General features: G+C 38.5%; 2 protein-coding genes across 5 annotated transcripts in view; one reads left to right on the top strand and one right to left on the bottom strand.

Annotated features, from left to right (window-relative positions):
• KEL (Kell metallo-endopeptidase (Kell blood group)) overlaps nucleotides 1-23,326 on the bottom strand; it is an 82,306-nt gene that overhangs the window by 12,181 nt on the left and 46,799 nt on the right. The window contains exons 1-8 of one of the 4 annotated variants that reach the window (XM_057368254.1): nucleotides 16,903-17,176; nucleotides 10,512-10,667; nucleotides 4,955-5,096; nucleotides 3,420-3,623; nucleotides 2,698-2,822; nucleotides 1,620-1,766; nucleotides 1,339-1,392; nucleotides 79-267 (exon numbers count right to left, since the gene is read on the bottom strand). In XM_057368254.1, coding sequence (XP_057224237.1) covers nucleotides 79-267; nucleotides 1,339-1,392; nucleotides 1,620-1,766; nucleotides 2,698-2,822; nucleotides 3,420-3,623; nucleotides 4,955-5,096; nucleotides 10,512-10,532 — 882 coding nt within the window. In that variant the 5' untranslated portion in view covers nucleotides 10,533-10,667; nucleotides 16,903-17,176. Of the gene's footprint in view, nucleotides 1-78; nucleotides 268-1,338; nucleotides 1,393-1,619; nucleotides 1,767-2,697; nucleotides 2,823-3,419; nucleotides 3,624-4,954; nucleotides 5,097-10,511; nucleotides 10,668-10,829; nucleotides 11,073-16,902; nucleotides 17,177-23,326 lie in introns of those variants that run through there. The other 3 variants (XM_057368256.1, XM_057368253.1, XM_057368255.1) reach the window with 3 other exon arrangements.
• Nucleotides 21,209-22,856, top strand: LOC130574817 (taste receptor type 2 member 40-like). Its single transcript, XM_057368286.1, has one exon. It carries the CDS (start codon nucleotides 21,773-21,775, stop codon nucleotides 22,706-22,708), a length of 936 nt encoding a protein of 311 aa, XP_057224269.1. The 5' UTR covers nucleotides 21,209-21,772; the 3' UTR covers nucleotides 22,709-22,856.

Below are 23,326 nucleotides of genomic sequence, written 5' to 3'. Positions count from 1 at the left end.
TCTTTTGCTCTGGATCTTTAGAATGAAGACRTGAATGTCACATGTGATGGTATTGCTCAAGCTCTAAGGCACGGATACCTGCAGCTCCCTAATGGTAGTGCGATGGAACAGCATCCCCCTCTGCCGTCTTTTCTGCAGTGGAGTGACAAATCGCTGGAGGTTAGAGATGAAGGACAAGGTCAGGGAAAAGGAATCAGGGGGACCATCCTCTGTCCATCCAAGTAGTACCCCCAGTTTCTTCAAATATGAAAGATACACACGGAGAACCTGCAATGCATATGAACAATGGAAGATACACAACTGAAAATCAGTCACTCCATCATCCATCCATCCATCCATCCATCCATCCATCCATCCATCCATCCATCCATCCATCCATCCATCCATCCATCCATCCATTTATCCACTCACCTATCCACCCATCCATCCATCCATCTTGACCACAGAAACTTCAGTCTTTCAAAACTACTGCAGACCCACCCCATCCCTAAAACTGTCTTCTTGCTCCAACATCCTAGTGTATTAATATGGAATACACTTTGCCAAGTATAGTTTATTTCTCAGTGAAAATCATTGAATTTGAAAAAGATTATTTTTCTCACAGCTTACAATTACTTCAAATACTGTAATAATTTTAGAGATGAAGGCCTGCCATCTCTGGAGTCAAAGGAGAGAAATTCAGTGATATAATGTGCCAGTATTTTTAATGGAGAGAAAATGTCAACTTCTTGCTTCTGTCTTCATGAGGTTTTAGAGAAATGCTTGTGATGGCTCAGGGGTTAGTTTGGGTTTTTTGTTGGTTTTTTTTTTTTTTTTTGAGGGATTTTCTGAAAGATTGAGACTGAGAAACTGAAATAACTCAGTTTTTATGAATTTTAGAGACTTGACAGGAATAATTTCGTTACAATAACTACCAAGGTCAAAGAACTTGGTCCCCCAACATATGTTCAGATGTTTTAAAATAAAACTGCTAGCTACCCCTGCCTACAACACACAAAGTTTGTCATAAAGTCTTATTTTGGACAAAAACATTTTTTAAAAAAACATWCATTCAAGGTAAAAGCTAAAGGGAAGCCCAGGCTCACATTACTTAGCAAATAGAAACTGTAACATTCTGTTTCTRTAGTAGAAGTTTGAAACCTGGCATCTAAAATGGGTTACATTTTGAAATGTATCCTTTGGAAAAGTAGAGTTTYGTAAATAATTCCTTCTGGAGGCATTTTCAGAGGTCACTGACCGTAACCCATGGAAACAGACCACTCTGAACCAGGAGGCAATTCAAGGAGATCCCTGCACCAAAYAGCTATTTTTACCTTTCTTCAGCCTCTGATATGTTACCTCAAGATAATTTTTCTCTTTCTCAAGTGGAATCTCAAACTCAGGATGGTCAATCTGCAAAAAGATGCAAAAGAAAAACTTATTATTTTCAGGAACAMTGGAAATCTGAGGATATTTTTGTTATTTCTGTATCACAGAATTTGAAATGTTATTRATTTGTTTTTATTTTTGGACAGTGGTTGCTAAGTCCTTCAGAAAAGAACACAGRTTTAACTTGAGCAACCCTTTGTCTGACCATTCACAGTGMTTTCTTGGTAGTGCTCTTTCTTTAGCATACTCACCTGAATAATATTGGTCTTGGGATCAAAAGGACTAGGTCCCACATCGACTCTAAAAAAAGGAAAAGTGTTGTATCTGCCCATGAGAATCTGAAGAGTTTCATTAAAGTCTTTTGTTTCCCCCATACTTGTGTTATGCCATCCACCAATCTAGAGAGAGAAAGAAATGCTGCAGGTGATAAAAACTGGTTGGATCCATATTTACATTTTTTTTTTTCTTTTACACCTCTAAGTTCAGTCATTATGATAACAGAAGCAGCAAAACAAAGAGCAACAGTGGAAAATCAGGAAGTGCTCTACGTACCCTGCTGGCTTTAAAATGACCTGACACTTTAYCTTAAGCAAAGCAATGAACTGCAAAATGACACAAGGAAAAGGGATTGTAATTATCAACAGAGTAAGCTGTGCAGGAAAGAAACACTGGATAAGCAGAAGACAGGAAATAGGTCTCATTTTTCTAAAGTCATCCAAAAGGACAAACAGGTATCAGGGATTACAAGTCCCACTTCCCTGACAAGCAGATTCAGATGGGCCTGTACTCACTGTTCCTTCTGCTGGAAGGTTGTTCATCATCTTTTGACACAGGGAGTAAATGYTCTTTGCTGGAAGGAAGGTGTACAGCCCTCCCTGGCACTGAGAGGAGTCTCCCAGAATGGAAAGAGAAGGATTTTCTCCTTTAAACAAGCTCCCTTAGAAGCCTTGACTACTGAATTGTCATCTGATTTTAGACACAAAAATTACATCTGTTTGCAAGATGTTCCCTGAGCTATGAATCATATWTTATGGAACCGAACTTCTCAGATTAATGGTCCCTCTTTGCAGTCTTGTTTTTTTTTTACCATCCCTAAGTAATRTATAAGGTCACGAGGAAAGACTCAGGTACCTGATGTCAGAAAATCAGATCTTTAAACAGCATTTAAAGCTAGWAGATTTATCACTTAGAAATTGTGCTGTGAACCATGAGCATGGTCAGATTGCAGAAAGATTACGTCATGTGGGAATACACGACTCTAAGTGCCCACTTTCTTTATCCCTGCAGGAATTATCTTCCTGAGGGARAGGAAACAGCACAAACATTCACCTGATTTAGGAGTTCCTTCAATGGTTGAGCTCCTTGAGATTCTATCCGTTCAGTATCCATGCAGGAACGATAAAATTGCATTGCTTTCTCCTTGGCTGAACCTTTTATCCCAAGCTGTGGACTTTCTGAGGAATAAAAAAAATAAAAACCAGATTAGAATTACAAAAGCAGTTATAAAAGAAGCTGGGACAGTATTAGAGCAGACAAGAGTTTTAACAAAAGAGTGCACTTTGTTTCACAACATTTTAATAAATACACAACTTTTCCCACAGTGATTCAAAGCAAAGGACCTGCTAGTGTTCTGACTCTTCCTGAGGCAAAATRTGTGAGTTTCTTTGCATGGCAACAGGAGCACAACAGGAAGTTGCTGCATATCTAGGCTTCAGTACCCCATGGAGACAGGACACATCACCAGAGTGCACATTCAGTCAAGAGCCTACTTTGACAAGGCAACAGGAAAATGATTTGGGTCACTGTCAGAATTTTAAAGTGTGACTTTCATCCATTACACTTGGCAAGGGGAACAAAAATGTTTAAAATGCAGCTACTGTGATATGACAGTACTGTGATATGCTCAAAAAACAAATCTGTACCTGTAATGACAGAAGAAGGAAGAGAGGGGACCCAGTCCCKGTTAGGAATGATCATGCTCTCAGTTACTACAATTGTCTGCTCTGACTRAGGCAGATGCCAAAGGGAACACATMAATCATCTGWCCCTACCTAAAAGGCTTTTTAGGATCAACAGGTTTTCTTCCAACAACACATCAAATACATTTAGTGACTCTTCTGTGGTTCTGCTTGACTGTTTGTCTTTCCATCTGCCACAGGCATATTTGTAGAAGTCCTCACAGGGGTTTAGTGTGTCATTCCTAGAATTCAGAAGTCTTTCCAACAGAGCAAGATCTGACTCAGCATCACAGGACCCTGAAGAGGAAATAAATAAGAGAGAACTGAGAAGTGACAGTGGAGAGTAAGAACAACTCAAAACAAAAATCTTTTGGGCACATTTATCTCAAAAGACTTATTTTTGGTACAAGCTCCTTTGCATGCAGTGTTGAATTCCTTGTAAGGTASTGGTGAATATGGAGTGAAGTGTATTCTCTCTTTCACTTCCCAGAAAGATTATCCTCTGTTTGCACTATCTAASCCACCACAGGTTATTCTTCCTTCTTAGTGTCTTTCCTCTCAATCAGCCAATTTTGGCCAAACAATAAACATGAAGCAACTAAAGGCGTCAGCACATGATAATAGAGAAGGACATAGCACAGAGAAAGTAGCAAGATAAGATTAAACCATGTTTTTTACAAGCACAGGAAACATTTCTCAGCAATGATATTTGTTAAAAGAGGACAAAGACTTTCCAGAATGTCTTGCTTTGGTCTAAAACTCTTTTTCTAAACTGCTGCAAATCCCTGGTTATATGTCCTCATTTAGTTCAGTGTCCTGTATCAGCAACAGATGAGAGCAATTAATGAAATAATCCACCTGTAAATCAAGGTGAGACTTCCCATACGGTGGGACATGGGAGAAGGTAGGCAGACTGGAAACGGTTTAAATCAAAATCTAAATCTAAATTTAAATCTAAATCTAAATCAACAGTTTTTCCTTGGTCTCTGCAGTGAACTGTCTCCAAAACATGTCAAGAGCTAAAGAAAAGGTAGGCAAAGGGTCAACARTGCTTATTTTGGAACAGGGAATGTCTGTATCCACCACTACAAATACAYCTTCAGTACTGAGCATTCCAAATGCAGAGATATTGACATGGACCATTCTGCAGATAGTTCTTTAGCAAATTTGGAAGGCAAATTAATGTTTCTGGTCTAAGCTTCTCCATTAGCAAGAGACTCTGACTTTTACTCTAGGACTGCACTGATCAGWGTTAGAAAACCAAGACTAGACTTAAGTGAGAGATAGAAAGGAAGAGAAGTTCCAGGTCTCGGATACAGTTCAGTCTCCTGACTATAGACAGAGCAGAACACATTGATGAGGTGCAAGACAATACAACACTGTTCTCCCTCAAAACTGGGCTGAGGCAGGCAGAGGGACAGATGTGGAAGATCTCTTGCCGCTGTGACCCAAGCACAATGTAGAAAATGTATCTTTTTGCAAAAGGTGTTACAGTTTCTGGAGATTCTGAAAGTCTGGTTCTTAACACTGATGTTAAGCTYAAAACACAGTGGAGTAAGGTAAGAGAGAAAGGGATCTTAAARATGGGGTGGATGAGGAAGAATGGGAAAGGGTATCTCATATTATACCTAGAGCACAAGTCATCACGAGGTAGGTGATAAGCAATGTAAAGCCAAGGAGAACACTGAGAAGAAGYGCACACAGAAGTAGGCTTTTCCTCTGAAGGCATCGTTCTTTCTTTGCATYTGTTCTCAGCTCTTGGTCACAGGTCTGAAGAGACAGAAAAAATGAGGAAAGAAAAATTCATATTAAGGTTAGCRCTGATAATATACTCCATCTCCCATCTAATCTACTAGAAAACCACTTATAGGACTAGTGCCAAAACACCAATAATCATCCAAGTCATCTACATGACTGTRCTCCCAGGGGCTTTCTTACTTTCTTAATTTCCCCATTTTTTCAAGCTATAACTGTTGCACAGTGTTGTGAATTATGCATTGAAAATCCAGCTTGCTATGAGCAGACTTGTCCCTCCACGGTTCATTCTGGTGTATGGAATCACCTTGCATRTACTTCCTGAAGATATCAAAGCCTTTTTGAGTCTATAAAGCTAATAACAGGATGGCTWGGACTGGTGATTCTTTATTCTTTATGCTGCTGCAGTCAGGCAACCTGAGCACTAATTTCAGATGTGTCCTCAAGATATAAAGTATTGTATCCTAAGCCCTCTARTCCAGTTCAAGTGAGAGAAAGATTTCCTCTATTCTACAAACTGGAGTAAGCTGTAAATCACTGAGAAGATCTCATATACAGACAGGTTTTTTCTCACTTAAATTTACTTTTTTTTCATAATCTAGGCATGTCTTTTTAGTCAGTGGAACTGACACATTCTGTTTTAGATATCTGTTTTAGGATGAGCTGAAGCATCCTCCASAGTTATTTGTCCTTTTCTCTGTTGACTGCGAAGGAAGCTAGATGACGATCATAGGATGCACGCCTAACATCAACCTGGATATAGTTAAAAAATATGACATTTCCTCTGTGTGTTCACTCCTTCTGCATACTTTGATATACATAAGACTGGAGAAGAGCAATCTACAAAAAAAAAGACCTGGGAATGCATGCTGGTAATACATAAGGAAAGGGAAAGGACTGAAAGAAACAAAAAGTGGAAAGACTAAATAAGAATATAGTGAGGAAAGGGAGGCAGAAGGGGAAAAAWAMCCCAGAAGATAATGRAAAACCTCAGCTGTAGCAAGCAAGGAGAAAATCTCATATCTGTGAAAGCCYATATAAGTGCTACTGGGAGAGTCCTGTATGTCAGTGTCTGGGCCTGGCCAGTACTGTCCCCACAAGCTCCTTGTTTAGCCCCTTGTTCTATCCTKGTTCTCTAACAAAAGAAATGTATTTGAGAAACCTTGTCAGGCCTTGGAACTCTTTGAGGAAAGGCAAGAAGCAGACTTAGTGGACATGCCGACTTCTTCACCAGCCCTTTTGCAGCTCTCCTGTGTGATCTCCGTGTGCGCTTCACTGCAACAGCCGCTATGTCTTTGTCTGGACAGGCATCCCATCAATCTGGATCCTGACCATGACCTGCAGACTTGATTCTGCAGGTTTGTCCTTGGACATGCCTCTTCACAAGGGACTTTTCTGRCAATCTACACTCTTGGTTGACCCTGGGCACGTCACCAGGCCTACATTAGACCCCTCATTCCCATACTGGGGGTGCAATTCCTGCTTTTTAAGACATTGCTTCTTGCCTGCATGTCCTTGTCATGACTCTCAGGTTCCAGACTGTCATYCCTCTTCTGCTTTGCTGATCCCTTACATGCAGCAGCTCAACTGCGTTTGTCACCASAATTGGTATCTATGCTCTTTGCCACAAAACCAGGAAACATGGATCTTAACAAAATTCACAAGAAATGGAGCAAAATCATACAGGAATTATGTATGTCACAGCATGTACCCCTTCACCTGAGGGAACGTTAAAGAAATGAATCAGTCTGCTGTTAACCATCTGGACTAATATACTATGCACAACTRTTGGTGATTGTGACATGGACTTTATTTCAGGGTTCTTTGTRTGCAAAGTTGTTTATTATAAAGAAGTTTTGTATTTTATAGGAATTTAAACAATTAATAATAAGTTTTTATTTGCATAGAATGTATAGTAATGGGTAAAGTTTGTTTTTTCATTGTTCTCTTCATTTATTTTCTGGGGTTTTTTTAATGGTTTTAGCATTTTGTGAACTGGGGTTTYTTTGTATTTAATTGTAACTATTTAYTTCGAGGGGTTTTTTGTTTATTAAGGTAAACAGATTTTCCATGTTAGAGGCTTGTCCCCCACATACAACTTCTGCACAAAAACATTAACAGAACAGAAAYCAAAACAAGCAATAGGAAAACACAGCTCATAATTTTATGTCYTTCAAACATGTGTTTTATTCAATCTTGAACAGAAACCTCTCAAAAGCTGACTCGACTCCCGGAAATTGCTAATAAGAGTTAAGTGCCTGTCTACTTTTCTCCTTTAAAATCCTATCCTCCTAACTTCTTTAGACAGGTTATAGAATGACTAAATGGAGAGCAAGTACATACAAGTGACTCCTGACGTTAGATGGTGCTAGGCACAGAACATGATCATACTGGCAAAGTACAGCTACAAAGGAAGAAATCCAAATTCTTATCATAAGTCCCTGTAGCAAAACATTTCAGGTTTTACTCCTGGAGTAAGAGAGAAAGCATCACAACAATATGGCAGGATAGTGGGTAAAAGAAAATTAGCTTAGATGATAAAGAAAAAAGAAAAACTGTTCCTCATCTCTCCCCATTTAGGAGAGACTGAGTGATTTACATTCATAATTCTCCTGACCTCTCTGTTGCAATAGACTTCTTGTTTTTCATATGAAAATCTGGCCTGCTCCTACTATGAAATAATAATGATAATAATTTTGCAATTATTTYGGTTTCATGTTATCAGAGGATATCCGTTTTTCTCTTTTGAGTAATAAATGGCATGGCTGYGGAGATACTGACAATAGATTGGTATTTCAAGACTGTCTGCAATTTCTCACAAATTTCTGATTAACAGTTGTTCGGGCCTGTACAATATGTTTCCTTTGAAATGCAGCATGCATCAGATAATATTTTTTTAAAAATCTGTAAAAGAAATAGGACAGCCCCCCACAAATTTCCAATATGAAACAATTAGAGAAGCACGTGGCTGACAGCAGCATGCCCAAAATAGTAAAATACCATAAAAGAAATGACAGGAGAGTRGAAACTGCCTGTGGATCTCACTTAGAAACTGGATTGTCTGTGTTATGTGAACCATAAGCATCAAAAGTGCTCTTCAAACACTTCACCTTTCATAAGAAATGTCTTTCTAATCTTGCCTTTGTAACTGGGCTGGATTTGAGAGAAATTGTGGACCCACATAAACAGAAAAAAAAGAGAAGGGCACTCATGTTTAGTTCCCCTTTATGTCTTTTTTACAACAGCTTGAACAAATCTAGACAGAGAAAATCTGCCCTTTCTGTACTCTTACACAGATACTGAGCTGGGAAAATCCCTGTCAGACTCTTTACCTAGAATGAACTTCACTGTTATGCCAYAATTAACTAAGTGGTTTGCAGCCACTGAAATACACAGCTCTTCCTAAGTCAGTGATTTTTGGCCAGGGCAGAAGTGTGGCTTTAACTAGATGGAACTAGGGTGACATCCAAACACTTCCAGGGCACAGGATGCAGGAATATTACACAGCTTACAGCAAACAGCAGCACTTTATTGTGGTGTGTTTTGAGTCCTGGWTGCTTCATCCAGCATGCTCCACAGAAAGACACAACTGAATGGTTCGAAYGAGCCATTGAAAAAAGGATAAAAATACTTCCATGTCTGACAGGGCTTTTTCTTACAGGCCTCACTTATGAGTGAGAAGAATAATCGGTATTTGCATGAAGATGAATGCAATTTCTGGTACAGTTCCAGTTCTTTCATGCTTTTAAGAATGTGCAAGTGCTCAAATTTAAATGGCTTCACTGTAGCTAAGTGAGAACAAATGGTGGTAAAATCATTAAAATATGAGCTCTAATTGTAATGAATTATAAAATGCATAATTTTTAATTAATGTACTATAAGTATCATCTCATTCCATTACAAGCAGGACTTAGGTTAGCAGAATCATGACCAGTACTGTTATCATTAAAGCAAGAGCTGTTTGATACAACTAAATCAGCCAAAGAATTTGATTTTCCTTCAGCATCTCCTACTTTCTGTTTGTGAGCTATTCCTGAGTTCTGAAGGGTGGTTGAAGTWACTCTGCCTAATTYTTTCTCRCCTTGCACTTTCACAGTGTTTAGTRCTATTACAGGAAAAGAAGCATCTAGCTTTCATGAAAATAAAKTAAATTAAAATAAAGAGATCAAAGGCAGAAAGAATTAGAGTTATTTTTCGTAACTATTTACCAGATAATTTAGAGGTACTATTTTTCAGCCAGTARATTATTAATGAATTACTGACTTTGGCTGTTACCCAAATTGTATTTATCACATTACTCACATGGATGACATATTTTCAGACTAATACCCCAATATCACAAAAACCTTCATTTTTTAAAATTTATCTTTTGTCAACAAATTATTTAAGCACATAAATTGAGCCCATTAAATGCCATTTGAGAAATATTTAGCATGAAATAGAGTACCTGCTCACATGAAATATGAAACAGAAAGATCACTGAATGATATTCTGGAGTACTAACATTTTAAAGCAAAACCATAGCCAACAACTAAAATTATGATTGTGGTCTGATCTTCATCACACAGAAATATGGGAGTGGATATACAAAACAAACATTTCTGCAAATACTTCAGCTATAAAAATGCAGACAAGATAAAGATAAGTGACCATTTGCGTTACTACACTGTCACACTGAACAGATCTCAACATAACAAAACATACACATTGCTGTGTTTGTGTTATTTAGCAACACAGAACACTTCACTTATCTCTGTTACCCCTGAATGTTTTGTACTTTTAGCAACCCTGAGATCACAGTTCAGTTCAAAGCAATTTGTCTGTAAATATGCAATTAAGATTTTGCTAGCTATTTATATAAGACATCAAAGCAGATAAAGGACACCATACTACAAGGGAAGCGATTAGGCATACCATGTCATTCACACATTCCAAATACTGTGCCTTGCTTACCCACAATTATTTGTGGGGGGGGGAAATTGCATGTTTCTGTATAAGTATTTTTTGGTAATATTTTGCTGAAAACATGGCAATAGAGTAAAAGATGCCATTATTATTATTATTATTATTATTATTATTATTATTATTATTATTATTACTATTACTATTACTATTACTATTACTATTACTATTACTATTGTTATCATTATTACTACTACTGCTAGTTTTACTATCACTCTTGCTGGTCGGTGCTTCAAACAGTTCTCAGAATGGCCATTAGGGTGACTAATGGGAAGGGCAAGAACCCCTAAATCATTGCACCATATCCCACACCATTAATTCCAAGATCAGGACAAGATCTTTCCGGATACAAACTGTCAAAACTCAACTACCCCGGTCCCCCAAGGCACGATATAGGGGAAGGAAAAGAGAGGTGCATAAGGAAGGGAAGGTCTCTCAGCAGACTGCAAGAGTGGCCTATTTCCTTACCTGTGGAGGAGGAGTGCTCATCCTTGTCACTGAGCAGGCTCTGCTCCTGCAGCTACCACAGCTGTGAACTCTGTTTACTTGCCTGCTATCAGTCTTCTGTGCCCACGCACTCTGCTAAGTTCAGAGACAATCTCTTCTTCCCAGCTTGCCTGTTTGCTGTAGGGAGGAGAAGAGAGAGGAAAAGCTCTGAGAAAAACACTCTTACAGAAAATGGGAGGGAGGGAAATGGTGTTTCTGCAAGTCTCCACCCACCTTCTTAACACCTCTACATYTCATAAAACAGTACTTTTTGTTCCCTTATGTGTCTCTGCGACCCACCTGTCTTTCTGTCTCTTGGAGCTCGACYGAAATCTTTTTGAACAGAAGTACGTGATTCTCTATCTCGCTCAGCCTCTTCTCAGCTATTTGCTGTTTCTTTTCTCTCCMGCAGCCTCACTATCCTGCCCACCCAACAAGCCTGTTTTGGTCTGATATTCTCCCTGCCACCAGCCTGTTTCAACCTGCTGCGGCTCTGGGGCCCGGAGGCTTCTGCCTATTACCAGATAGTGTGGGCTAAGGATCCCAGTGCTCCTCCTCCCACGAGGAAAGGCCAGGGTGCTGACTTGCTTCTTGCTCTCCCTCATCTGCACCCTAGTGTCCATTCGAGGGGTGAACACATCTGACTCTTTCTTTCCCATTAAGAGGCATAGAAGAAAATAAAATAATTAATTACTGATTCCATTTACAGTTGTTCATAGCTTCTCAGGAGATGCCCAGGCTGTGTGTCTYCTGCTTATTTAAGGATGCATATGGGGAAGATTTGGGAGGGAGGTTTCTCTGCTTTGAGACTGGGAGCCTGGATCCCTYCTTCGAGACATTGAAAACTGAGTAGTGGACCCTGGGATCTGAGACCTTCTCAAGTGGCAGCTGTGAGCTGAAAGGGATGGTGGGCCCTGGTTTGGTGTCAGCTTCCAAAGTGCTTGAAAGCAGCAGAACACCAGGTTGGGAGTGTTTGTCTCCCCAGATTGCAAGTCTCTCAGGAGAATACGATATCTTGGTTCAAGAGTCTGAAGATAATTTGATATCTGCTCAGTTGTTCAGAGCTTCCATCAGGCTGATTTTTTCCCCGTTTCTGTAGTGCTTACATAATTTCTTAATGCTCTATCACAGCAGATTTCTTATGTGGCTGAAACCAGTTACTTACACCCAGTTCTTTTTAGCATTCAGGTTATTAGTAGCTGTATATTTCTGTATTTACCAAACAGCTCTAAATACTGTAAAACAAGTCCTTGCATACTGTCAAAAAGATCCCTACTGTTCTTCCTTTCCTTGCAGTGTGTCACTTCCTTTCAGCTTAGCATCAGAATCCATCTTGCAAATACTTTTCACATAAATTAATTGAGACTTGACTTAATGAAAGTAACAAGACAGTCTTTTGTTAGCCACAACTAAGACCTTACAGTGAAGATACCTTTGTAAATTGTCTAGACAAATTTGTTCATGACAAAATGCGGTTTATCTGTCTTAACTGTATCTGAACTCTTCCATCTTCATAATTACGGCATCCAACAGATCCCCAAATTTTATGTAATGAAGTAAATTTTACTTCTCTTTTTTCTATGAACACTATCTATGTTTTAAAATTTACCTGGATGAGGAATTTATTGCCTTTTTTTTTATTCTGAAATGGTTATGGTGATTTTGAACACAATGTAGTTAAAATTAAAGCAAGTAATAAAACCTTGGCTGAAGTACTCACTTTTAAAGTGAAACTTGAGAAGACCAAAAAAATTCTTTGGTCAATATGCTGGCAGGATATGACTGGAGTTAACATGATTTCATATACCAGTATCTTTAAAACAGGTACTCTCATCTCCTCAGATTAAATGCAATTTTTCCACATAATATGACAAGACATTAGATTGATATTGCCACAGCACATGGATTGTCCCACACATGCTGTCTAGAAATACTTTGAACGTGTATATATGGATGATTTTTACCAGACCTTGTAAACTAATCACAAATTGAAAAGTATATGGATCACAGYTTCATTCCAAGAGTGCATGGGATGTTTCAGAAAATGAAACACACTTCTCTTTCTCAGTGAAGAGCATGGCTCTTTGAATTAGTACATGTTTCAGTGGTTCTATGATGCTGAGAAAGCTGCCTTGCAAGATTGAGTGTGGAGGTGATATTTCTTCTTCGAAGGCATTACAAACCATAGTAACATTATAYATTGGATCTAACAGATACCACTGCTGGATTCTGGATACTGTTGGAAGGTACATTCCTGAGTTGCTTCTGCTGTGACAGACCAAGTAGAGGGCATTGGGATTTGAGTTTGTTAAGTAATTCAATAGGAAAGTTGATCTGTTATGGAGAGGAATAATCTGTTAAAACTTTTATTTATTCCAAATTTCATGTATCTCTTTAGAAAGAATGTRGATTTATTTCACATGCATGCTGCCTCCAWGATTTTGGTCTGAGATACTCAGATATAAGCCATGTTTTATCTGAAATTRTGTRATCYACAYTTCAGAAAAATCTGTTTGGCTGTGGTTATTAGCTGTTGCAAAGTAATTCAGACACTGTAGTTATGTAAGTTTTCCAGCAGAGTTTCTTGCATCTGTCAGGGTAATGACAGAGCATATTTGCATCTGGTAGCAATAGGGCAGTGAAGCATATCTTAATTTTTCCACATTACCAATTGGATATGGAAATCTCTTTCAGGTTATRTGCCACAGGACAGTGGCACTTTCTGTCTGAAAGGGACAGTCAGTATATGTGTTTAAGCCTTGAAAAAGCTCTGCCTAGGTGGGAATTGCATGATGGCAGTGTATATCCAGTAAACATTCAGATAYGTTTATTGAATATACAGCCTGTAGAGTTTTGGGGATCTTGAGWGCTGAATGTGTGAAATATTCACATATACATGAAAAAGGTGCTGCAATACCTGCTGTTGTTTTTTCCTGCTAGCACAGAAGTTTCTTTGAAGAAATATGCTTTTATCAACTACAGAAAGCAAAGACAAAAATTTTCCCTGTAAAATTTTTCTAATTACGGAAGTAGGAAGAGGGACTTGAGGGAGGGAGGGCAGGCAGGGAGAAGACGTCACAAGTAATCCTTATCAACTCATTCCCTTCTTATCTTTAAGGCACATATGACAGCTCTGCTCTCTTGAGTCCACAAATTAGTGAGAGAACCTCTGGCTTTTTTCTCTGTGACAGACACTTTCTCTTCTCTATACAGCGTCTTAGCTTTTTTCAAATTTAACACTGATCAGAACATTGAAAAGAATATAATGTTGGATATGTCTTCCTGCTGTTACACATGAAAATGTTTAACAGCAATTATCTTTTGGATACCTCTTCAAATTAAATAGACATATGAGTCAAAGAAATATTAACTTAATAAGTGCACTGTTGTACATTTCACAGCTGTTGTTGCAAGTAYTTCTTAAGGAGATTTCAAATGGTTAGTATTTCAAGTGGTTTGGAATCTGAAGCAGATTTTAGAAAATTATTTTCTTAATATCTGTCTTGAAGTGAAATTGAATTGGAACCTGGACCTTCTACATCATGTGAATAGCAAATTCCCATGCAACAGTTTGATAAGGTGAAGTTTTTGCTTCATGGATTCATATTCCAACTTCAAACTTCCAAAATATTTATGTATCACAGACTGCACAARAGATTGCCAGCTTTATGTAATTAAATTTTTAAAAAGCATTAGAAAAACATGGTGAGGMAATGTTAATGTTACTGGCCATCTGGAAAACTAATGTGAAAAGGCTATCACTTACAAAGAGATTGCACTTAGTTTTAAAAATAAACTTATTTAACTGAAGCTGCTCTACCTCAAATGGTCTCTGGTGTACTACYAGTTAGCAGTGTGACTTGTGGATTAAAACAACATGGAAGAAAATCTGCTTTATATGAAAGACTGTCTGCTAAACATTAGTAATAGTTTTSGTAACCATCAGAAGCACAAATTTAGTCTGAAAACAACAGGACATTGTAGTACTGCAAAGGCTAGTTCTTTTACTGCAAAAGTTCTGAAAACTGGAGGCAGGACAGCCTGAGAGCCATAACATTCTATTGTGATTTAAGGACTGATGACAGGACAAGTTCAAATAGGCCAAAATTGGAGCTGTCAGTCAGGGATGTAGCTGAGTGCTCCAGCTGTCCCATGGGTGACAGAGAGATCCCTTCTGGGGCAGAAATGCTCTCAGACACTCTAAGTCACACATGCAAATGGGAACTTCCCACTGCCCTTTTATTCACCAAATGCTTGCTCTCTCACCTATCATCAGTCCATCCATACACAGACTCACAGGATGCCTTAGTTGGGAGGGACCTTTTAAAAGTCATCCAGTTCAACCCTACACCATGGTCAGGTCATGCTTAAACCCTGTCCAGCCTTGAATTCTTCTAGTGATGGGGCATCCACCACTTCACTGGGCAACCTGTCCTAGTTTYCTGGGACATGTTTATCTAGGAAAAAAAGTACAGAAAAGCCATTGATACTTATAACCACAAACACCGGTTAACAGACTTTAGGTTCTGAGGAGCCAGGAAGAAGTGGAAATACCAAAGTTTGTAACCACAGATTAGCTCAGCATGTGGCAGTTYAGTTACCTGGATGAATTTGTTAAAGATGATGGGAAAAAAATGTGAAATAGCCTGACCTGTGTGAGTCCTTCAAACTGAAGATTCATCAATCCATCCATAAGGAAGACTCYAATCAAACCTGGGATCCAAGTGGACAGAATGGATACAAGATAAGCCGATTGGCAGACAAGATGGGTAGCCATGACAGAAAAGGGGTTGGTTTCAGGTACTAGAGAAGAGAAGTCTGAGAATGAAGATAGGAGGGTAGAGATGAAAAAGGCTGGCAAGAAAGCCAGGAGAAGCAGTGAAAGTAAGAATGGCAGAAAACACTGAAGTTGAAACTAAAAACACCTTATTCTCCCTGTCCTACATGAGTGTACATGAATTGCCCTGGTCATAACCCTACCCTACATGAATGGCTGGTATTATWTTCTRTGTTACATTAATATCTCATTTGTTGCTTCACTGGGCACAACCTATAAGAATAAATAGGCATAATTAGAATATCACTTCAGGCAATTGTTAAAGATTGTTGTAGTTACTCTACTAGTGAGAACTTGATACTTTTTCCTATGCAACAGGGTAAAGATTTATATTAAAAGAAGATTTTTGTGGTTTTATATCTTTTTACAGTTTCAGAAATTCACTGTGAAACCATTCCAAAAACACCCATGAGGCATAGTTTCCCATGCAGAAAAGCAAATCCTAGCCTCTGAAACATTTATTTAACATTAAGGAGAGTAAAAAAGAATAAAAGCATAATCCCTGAATAAGCAGACAAACAGGAGGCATGCTAAAGCAAATGAAATATCTGAGTTCAGCAGACTGCCACAGGGCTTCTCTCAGACTTGAGTGTGTACCCKCTCTGGTTTTGCACTCTTCACAGTGTACCACCTTCCAAAATACATCCTAGAAAACAATTTTCCATCGCCCTTTAAAATGCTTGCTATCTGCTTTGTTTTTTTACAATTGCTTACAGGCTGATTTAAAGGGATATTTCCTGTAAAACTCAGTTATGATTCAGAGAAATCATTACAASAAAAAATACTTTTTCATATTCAACATAATCTAAAGCTGTAAATTTCATCACAGAAGAGCTATGTCCTGTGCTTTACTGTATTAGCCCTAGAGATATAATTCAGATGGAAGACAGCCTTGTGTGAAATATGGAGCTGTACCTACATGTGGCAAACTCAGGCTAATTACTGTGCTTGGTGACAGCAAACACAACAAAGCCTTACAACCTACATGATGCGTGCTAATGCAAGGCAAGAAAAGCTTTCASTTTCAAAGATTATGGGGCTATCAAGCAGAACTGTTTCTATTTCACGTGTAGAGAAAGTTCTGGTACAGAATGACTTGAATCATGACTGTTACAATGCAATAGCCACTTGGCCACAGCTGAGACATGTCTCAAAAGTTGTTTTTTAACTGTAATACTGCCACAAGGAATTATATGGGAGCATAGCATTTACAGCAAAATTTGAACCTACATTAACTTCATGGCTGTTCACAATACTTGAGAAAGTGTCAGCAAGGCATAGTTTTTAATTTTTTTTTTTGTTAGAAGTACATCCATAATATCTACCATTAGTTAACATCTGCAGACCAGACCGTGAAGTGTCATCAGTCACTGTCAGAAAACTCTGAAAATTCTCTTCTGCTCAACCCCCAAAGCTGCTGTCCGAATTTGTGATTTAGGTCATACTTAGGTACTAAAGCTCTTCAAACACTTTGCAATATCACAAAGTAATTCTTGTGAAATCAAAGACTCACATATTAAAAAAAAATTAAATTACCTCATYTCTCTTGAGCAGAGCCTTCAAGTTCTTTGTTCTGTATTTCCACCAAGGTTTCATTTTATGTCTTCTCTTCTTACCCTTTTCATCGTCCTTGATATCTCCAGATATTACTCTACGTTTCAGAAGTTAAGGCTTAACCTCAGGATTCTGGAGATTTCAAGTTCCATTCCTATCTTTGATTCTGATGTAACATGTGGGTTTGAGTCATCTGGTAACTTGCCAGTGCATCTGTAAAGTGGAGTTGTTTGCATTTGCCCAGAAACGTGGCATATTTTGAATTCAACWGAATAATTTCCTGTGTGACTGTGAGTTATTATTAAGTAGCCAAGACTGTGGTTCACTGAACAKCCTAATTAGTTGGGAAAGCTTTTCTTTTAGACTGATGAAATGGAAACAAATGCATTTTTTCTAGATTTCTACACAGTTAGATGAGTAAGCTTTGCTTTCACGTACTTCTCCAAGGTAGGATCAACTTTCCCTGTGACATTGCTGCAGCTTCTTGTTCTAACACTTTTAAAATGTTTGCAATGAGAATATACATGGCTTTTTTTTTTTTTCTCTAAGTTTTAACACTCTAATTGTAAAAAATATCTGACCTGGTAAATATGAAACCACCCACTCCTTGCCCTCTCCATAACACACTTTAATAAAAGTTTTTTCCTGTACCTTCTGAGTTATTTTTGCATGTGTTAGYCCTTTTGCCAATTTCTTCTTTCTAAACTGAAAAAGGTTGTTGCTTTCAGTTTTTAAAGTTCTGCAATACAACTTTATTGAAGCTACATAGAAGAGTACAAAGCTTTAAATTATACAACAAACAAATATTTCTATTTGTATCTCCCAGCATAGTATTTCTTTTTATTAAAGCTGTCTTCACAAATTTATATATGCATATGTTTGTTCCTATCTATAAGTATTTGTCTGTATTTTATCAGACTGCATCTTCAGCTTGTCAAGATTATTCTGAATTCTGACTCTGTCTTCCAAAACTTTGTGGTCAGTCTAAGCCTGGTGTTATGTTTAAATTTAGTAGTGTGCAGKCACTAGAAAAATAAAATCCCCCCTGAATATTGGATTCAATATTYCAGATATCACCTTAAAAAGCATGAAGGAGGAGAATCACTTTCTTTAATCTACTGGCTGTGCTTCTATTAAACCAGATTAGACTGCTGTACACTCTATACCTATTCTCTATACCTTTACTGAACTATTTCATGTATTTAACTATCATCCACTGTGGTAGCTAATTCTGTTTTCCTGRTCAACACCTTGGAATTTACTTGTGTGGAATACTGCTGATAAATTCATTTTACCACCAGATGATAAAAAGATGATACTGGGATACACTCATTGATAAARTTCCCAGGTGAATACAGTCAGGGTCTCTGCACTGCTTTTGGGGTTTTSGCTGCCTTGTTTCAGAACCAGCTTCCACAGGGCAGCTGACTGACCTTAAAACAAATTGCTGGGACAAGCTTCAGTGAGGTTTGGCCCCACCTAATTTCAGGAGTTAATTCTAAACTGGGTGCTCACCCTTGGTCTCTCCCTGAGCTGTTCTGAAGTTTTGCCTGGGCCTTTCCACCTGCTTAGCTGACATGGATACTCATCCTGGCCTGCAGACTGGAATTACAGCCTTGATCTTGGATATTTCTTATCACGATGGATATATCTGGTATGACTGGACTGCTGGCTGACCCATCACAGAGCTTGYCCTCTGTCCTTGCCCATATGTGGTGGGACTGAATGTCTGACAGTTTTGTCCTCACCTGCCTTGTGGCAATGCTGACTTTCTGGGTCCCTTTTCCTTGTAGAACAGCTCCTCCTGCTGCCCCTTGGCACACATGGCCATTRTAATCTATGCTTCAGCCACAACTCTCTGTCTGGGCTGGATGCTGAGCAGCTTTTGAAATAGATATAATGATAGTAGCCTTTCTGTAAACAGTGTATGGGGATATATATGTACTTTGTTAGGTAGCTCCATGAGAATGGGGTATTCAGGTTCAGCTAGCACCCATCTGATCTCTCTGGTGTTTATTTTGACTCATGGTAGACATTCTAGAAGACGGCCTGAGAGATCTCTGTCTCATCTGCACCATGGACTCAGACTGGGTGCCTGACAATCAGCATCGAGAGAATGAGGCTGCAAAATGCARTGGAGCACCTTTTCTCAGGTACTGGCAACGAGAATGTGATATGGTGACACTTAGCAACAGGCATGAGGTCACTACATAGTTCCTTAAAGTGACCCATCTCAGGTCAAAATGTGTTACTTCCTGCTGTTCCACCCAAGTGCACAGCATAATTTGATCCCAGGAACTGGATGGTCATTTTCCATAGTGTGAGGGAATTATCTGTTCATCAGCAGCTCTCTTTCACTSCCTCCTGAAGAAAAAAGATTGGTCTAGTACTTTCTAAGTAATTCCTAAGCCTGAGTGTAATTGAGAACATAGCAGCAGAATCAAATGCAGTAGCTGGAATGGCAGCAGTGTCGCTCAGATTGTCAGCCCACTGCCAGACAGGGTAGGTTCRGCCTGGCTTTTGAGGTCTGCAGTGAGTAGAGGCAAATGAGTCACTCTTGACCATGGACACAAAAATCATTCCCTGGTGTGGGTTACCAGGGCAATATAAAGTTGCATGAAACAACTACAAGTTCTGTATTTGGTTGCATATGGGATGAATTGCAATTTACTAATGGTCAAACAAATCTAAATTTAGAGTTATTTCTGTAAGCACTTAGTGAAATTTTCTGTGTCCTATTCTCTAACAGTACATTAGGAGGGTATTGTATTACGTTAATAACWACTAACAGGTGTTAATCCATTGTTACATAATTTCATTAAATGTCTAACCTGTCCTGTCGAAACATCTCTAGCAGAGATGGTATTTATGGTATTTGTTTAGAGCAGTCTCTATATTTGCTATTCTGCTTAACTAGATTCTGTCAAGTATGGACCATGTTGCCACAAGTGGACGAATCCATTATCACGATGATGTGTGCGTGTTTYGGCTCTGTTTTCTTGAAGTCAAGCTAAGTAGTAAGGCTGAGCACATACTCCTTGGGCAGGTCCCTGCCCGTGGTGGGGAGGTTGGAACTAAATGATCTATAAGATGYCTTCCAATCCAAACCATTCTATGATTCTATGATCTATAGAAACACACACAAGCACAAAAAGTCAGAATACTCAAGCACACAGTTGGCCATGCAGATCACACGGACTTGAAGTACTTTCAAGTACTTTCAAGGAAGTACTTGAAAGAAAATTTTACTTTGAGAATGTTTTGTCACTAATGTCACTATGAAGCTATCAGAATTAGCAAGATATTTAAAATCTAAGCATCCRGAGCACCAAGACAAACCTCTACAATTTTTTCAGTGATGTTTCAAACCATGTGAAATTCAATTCTGTACGTTACAAAATTTCACCATTCAGGGCAAGTATCAAAAGAAACTGAACATAGAGCCAGACCTTTGAATTAGTGTATCACAAAGTGATAAGCACACATTTTAAAAAAAATGAAACATTGYCCTCACTAAAAATAATTGCTAATAATATTTTTAGTGTGAACAGAAAAAGAGTTTGTACCAATCTCAAAACAAATTAATTTTTAAAATACTGTTTATTTGATTTGAATTATTTTAATCTTTTTCTTGATGTATGTTTTATAATAGTAAGTATCTGCACATAACAGATGGTGGTATATGTATAAAATATATTATCAAATGTCCTATATCTGAGGTGAATGCTCACAAAGTTTTACTTGTATGGGTGCATGATCAAAATGATTAGATCACAGATTACATTAAGCACTGGTAAATTCAATGTAGACAAAGAAACAGCCTTGAAAAAGTCTCAAGATTTCTCTCTTGATCACTGACCTAAGCTTCTTACTGTACTATGACAACTAATTGCTTTGCTGCATTTCTAAAGAGCCTCTGTGTCTTTTTTTTCTCTATTCTGTGCTGCAGATAAAACATGGTCACRAAAGCTTTTCACTAAACCCAAGTCTTTCCACTCACTTAGAAGACCTGTATATTCTTTGATGTGGAAAATGTTTGAATGTACATATAATAAAATGTTAAAAGTATACATGTCCCATATGGGAGCAAAAGTGACTTGATTAACACTTGTRCCATTGCTCCTGTATGTAATGCTGTATATTGCCAGATCTTAAATTCCTTAGGCAAATTCTGCATCTTTTCAGCAAGCTCATAAGAAATGGACGAGTGAAATACTCTGGTAAAATGCTTTTCCTTTTCTCTGTACTTACCTTCCTACAAAATTATTGTTCTCTTTCAGGACACTCAGAAGAAGAATGCAATGATAATTAAAATGTTTAAAAATCTCCACACACCAAAAACGCCTGGGACAAGTGTCCTTCCTGCAGCTATTTGAATGTCTGACGAAGAAAAGGAACCGCCCCAGTATTAAGAGGCCACAGTAATTACTCTTACAAACTCTGAAGTGATAACAGTGCAGGACAGGGAGACATCAAGGCATTCAATACAAAAAACAAAACTAGATATAYAAAGCAGAACATCAGACATTGCAGTGCAAACCTGCAGTTGTGGAAACCCCACTTCAGCTGCTCCATAACCCTTCCAATGCAAATCCCTTCACCAAACTGAGAAAACCGTAACTGAATCTTTATCCAATTTGCATGCTTAGACAAATCAACTGAGCTATCAATCCCAGAAAAAAACATTTAAAAATAGCAGAAATATTAAATGACATTATGATACTTCTGCCTCTGAGATAAATAGGTGAGCATGTGCCTGTAACAGCTCGTTTGGATTGGCAGTGCCTGGCAGACCTGAGGCTTTCAGGATTCCATAAAAAGCTGAGCAACAATTGCAAGCACTTAGGTTGCAATGGTCACATTTTTAGTTCTCCTTTTTCTATCMATTTTTGCAATTGAATCCGTAGCAGGACTTCTAGGAAATGGAATTATCTTGGCTGYCAGTTCATCTAGCTKCATTAGAAGCAAAAGAYGGTCTCCATATGATATGATCATGATCTCTCTGAGTTCATCTAGAATCATTTTGCAATCCTGGAATACGCTGGATTGTTTCATGACTATATTTTTTGAGCCSTCCTATTACAGGGAAAATGTGTTCATAGTTTCCATGATAATTTTTGTGTTTCTGAACAGCTCCGGTCTCTGGTTTGGTGCCTGGCTTAGTGTCTTCTATTGTATCAAGGTTGCCAGTTTTACACACTCTTTCTTCATCTGGCTGAAGCAAAGAATTGCCAGGCTGGTGCCCTGGATGGTGCTCACATCRTGGCTCTACTCCTTTGCAACCGCAWTTCCCTTYGCCTGGGATGACTACGGTGTGCACATCAACTTCACTGCTCCWCYCTCCATGGCAAACTCTTCAGCMATRAGAACCACMAGGAAAGACAGTTTGRGTTTATTCATTCTTCTCTGTAATGCAGCTRTAAGTTTGCCTTTAATWCTGTCTRTTGTTTCRAGTGTCCTGCTGATTCGGTCTCTGTGGGTACACAGCAGACAGATGCAAAATAATGCAAGTGGCTTTGGAGATCCCAGCTTAGAGGCCCATGTGAAAGCYATCAAATCAGTCTGCTCCTTCCTTATCTTTTACATTATRTATTTTATTTGTGTGCTTCTCCTCTTATTCAATGGTTTTTCACGTTTCAGCACTGAGGAATCTGTGTGTGCAGCTGTAATGGGTGCCTGTCCWACRGGACACACAATGGTCTTAATTTGGAGCAATCCAAAATTTCGAGAGCTGGCAGCTAGGATTTGGCAGCACATTACCTGTCCTGTCAGTACTAGATCCATGTAAAAGACAATGTTTTAGCCTGGAATTTCTAGTTTAGTTCCAAATCAATTAAATTGAAGCTGTCAGAGGTACAAAGTAATAGACAATGGAATGAGTAGATTAGAGTCCGGATCTGGAATCATGAAGAAGGTGGAAATTTGCTTTACTTGGATGGGAGTCTTATTTTGAAGAATTGTGTGAATTATCTCCTGTTAGCTCTGCTTTCCTTAGAAATCATCACTATTTCTCTGMGAAAGATGAAAAACAAGGCTAAGACTCAGATTAGAATGTAATCACTTGAAATGYTTTACATTACAATTCATGACACAAGTCGAACAGACCTGCTTAAGACAGGCCTGGTCATATTTAATCTGAATATAAAGCCTGAATGCTGTTTCTGGTTACTACCAGCRCCTCATGAGGATGCTAAGGAATTCCCAACAATATGGGAATATTTTACTGATCATTTTCGACTCTGGTTGATCTCTAGGAAAATATTTGTATTCTAAAGATGTCTATACATTCCAGTATGATTTAGTAAAGAACAAAAAGGCTTTTTGAGCTTCCTGCTCTAGTTGAAGTAGTAATCTCTGTCATTGTAGTATTGTTATATTAGAACTGGAATTGCATAACCCTTTTCAG

The sequence above is a fragment of the Malurus melanocephalus genome, unplaced genomic scaffold (assembly GCF_030028575.1).
Source record: "Malurus melanocephalus ecotype Western Australia unplaced genomic scaffold, MMel_1.1 scaffold_89, whole genome shotgun sequence".
NCBI lineage: Eukaryota > Metazoa > Chordata > Aves > Passeriformes > Maluridae > Malurus > Malurus melanocephalus.
The sequence above is the reverse complement of the archived record's forward strand: the minus strand, read 5'-3'. Positions and strand labels throughout refer to the sequence as shown.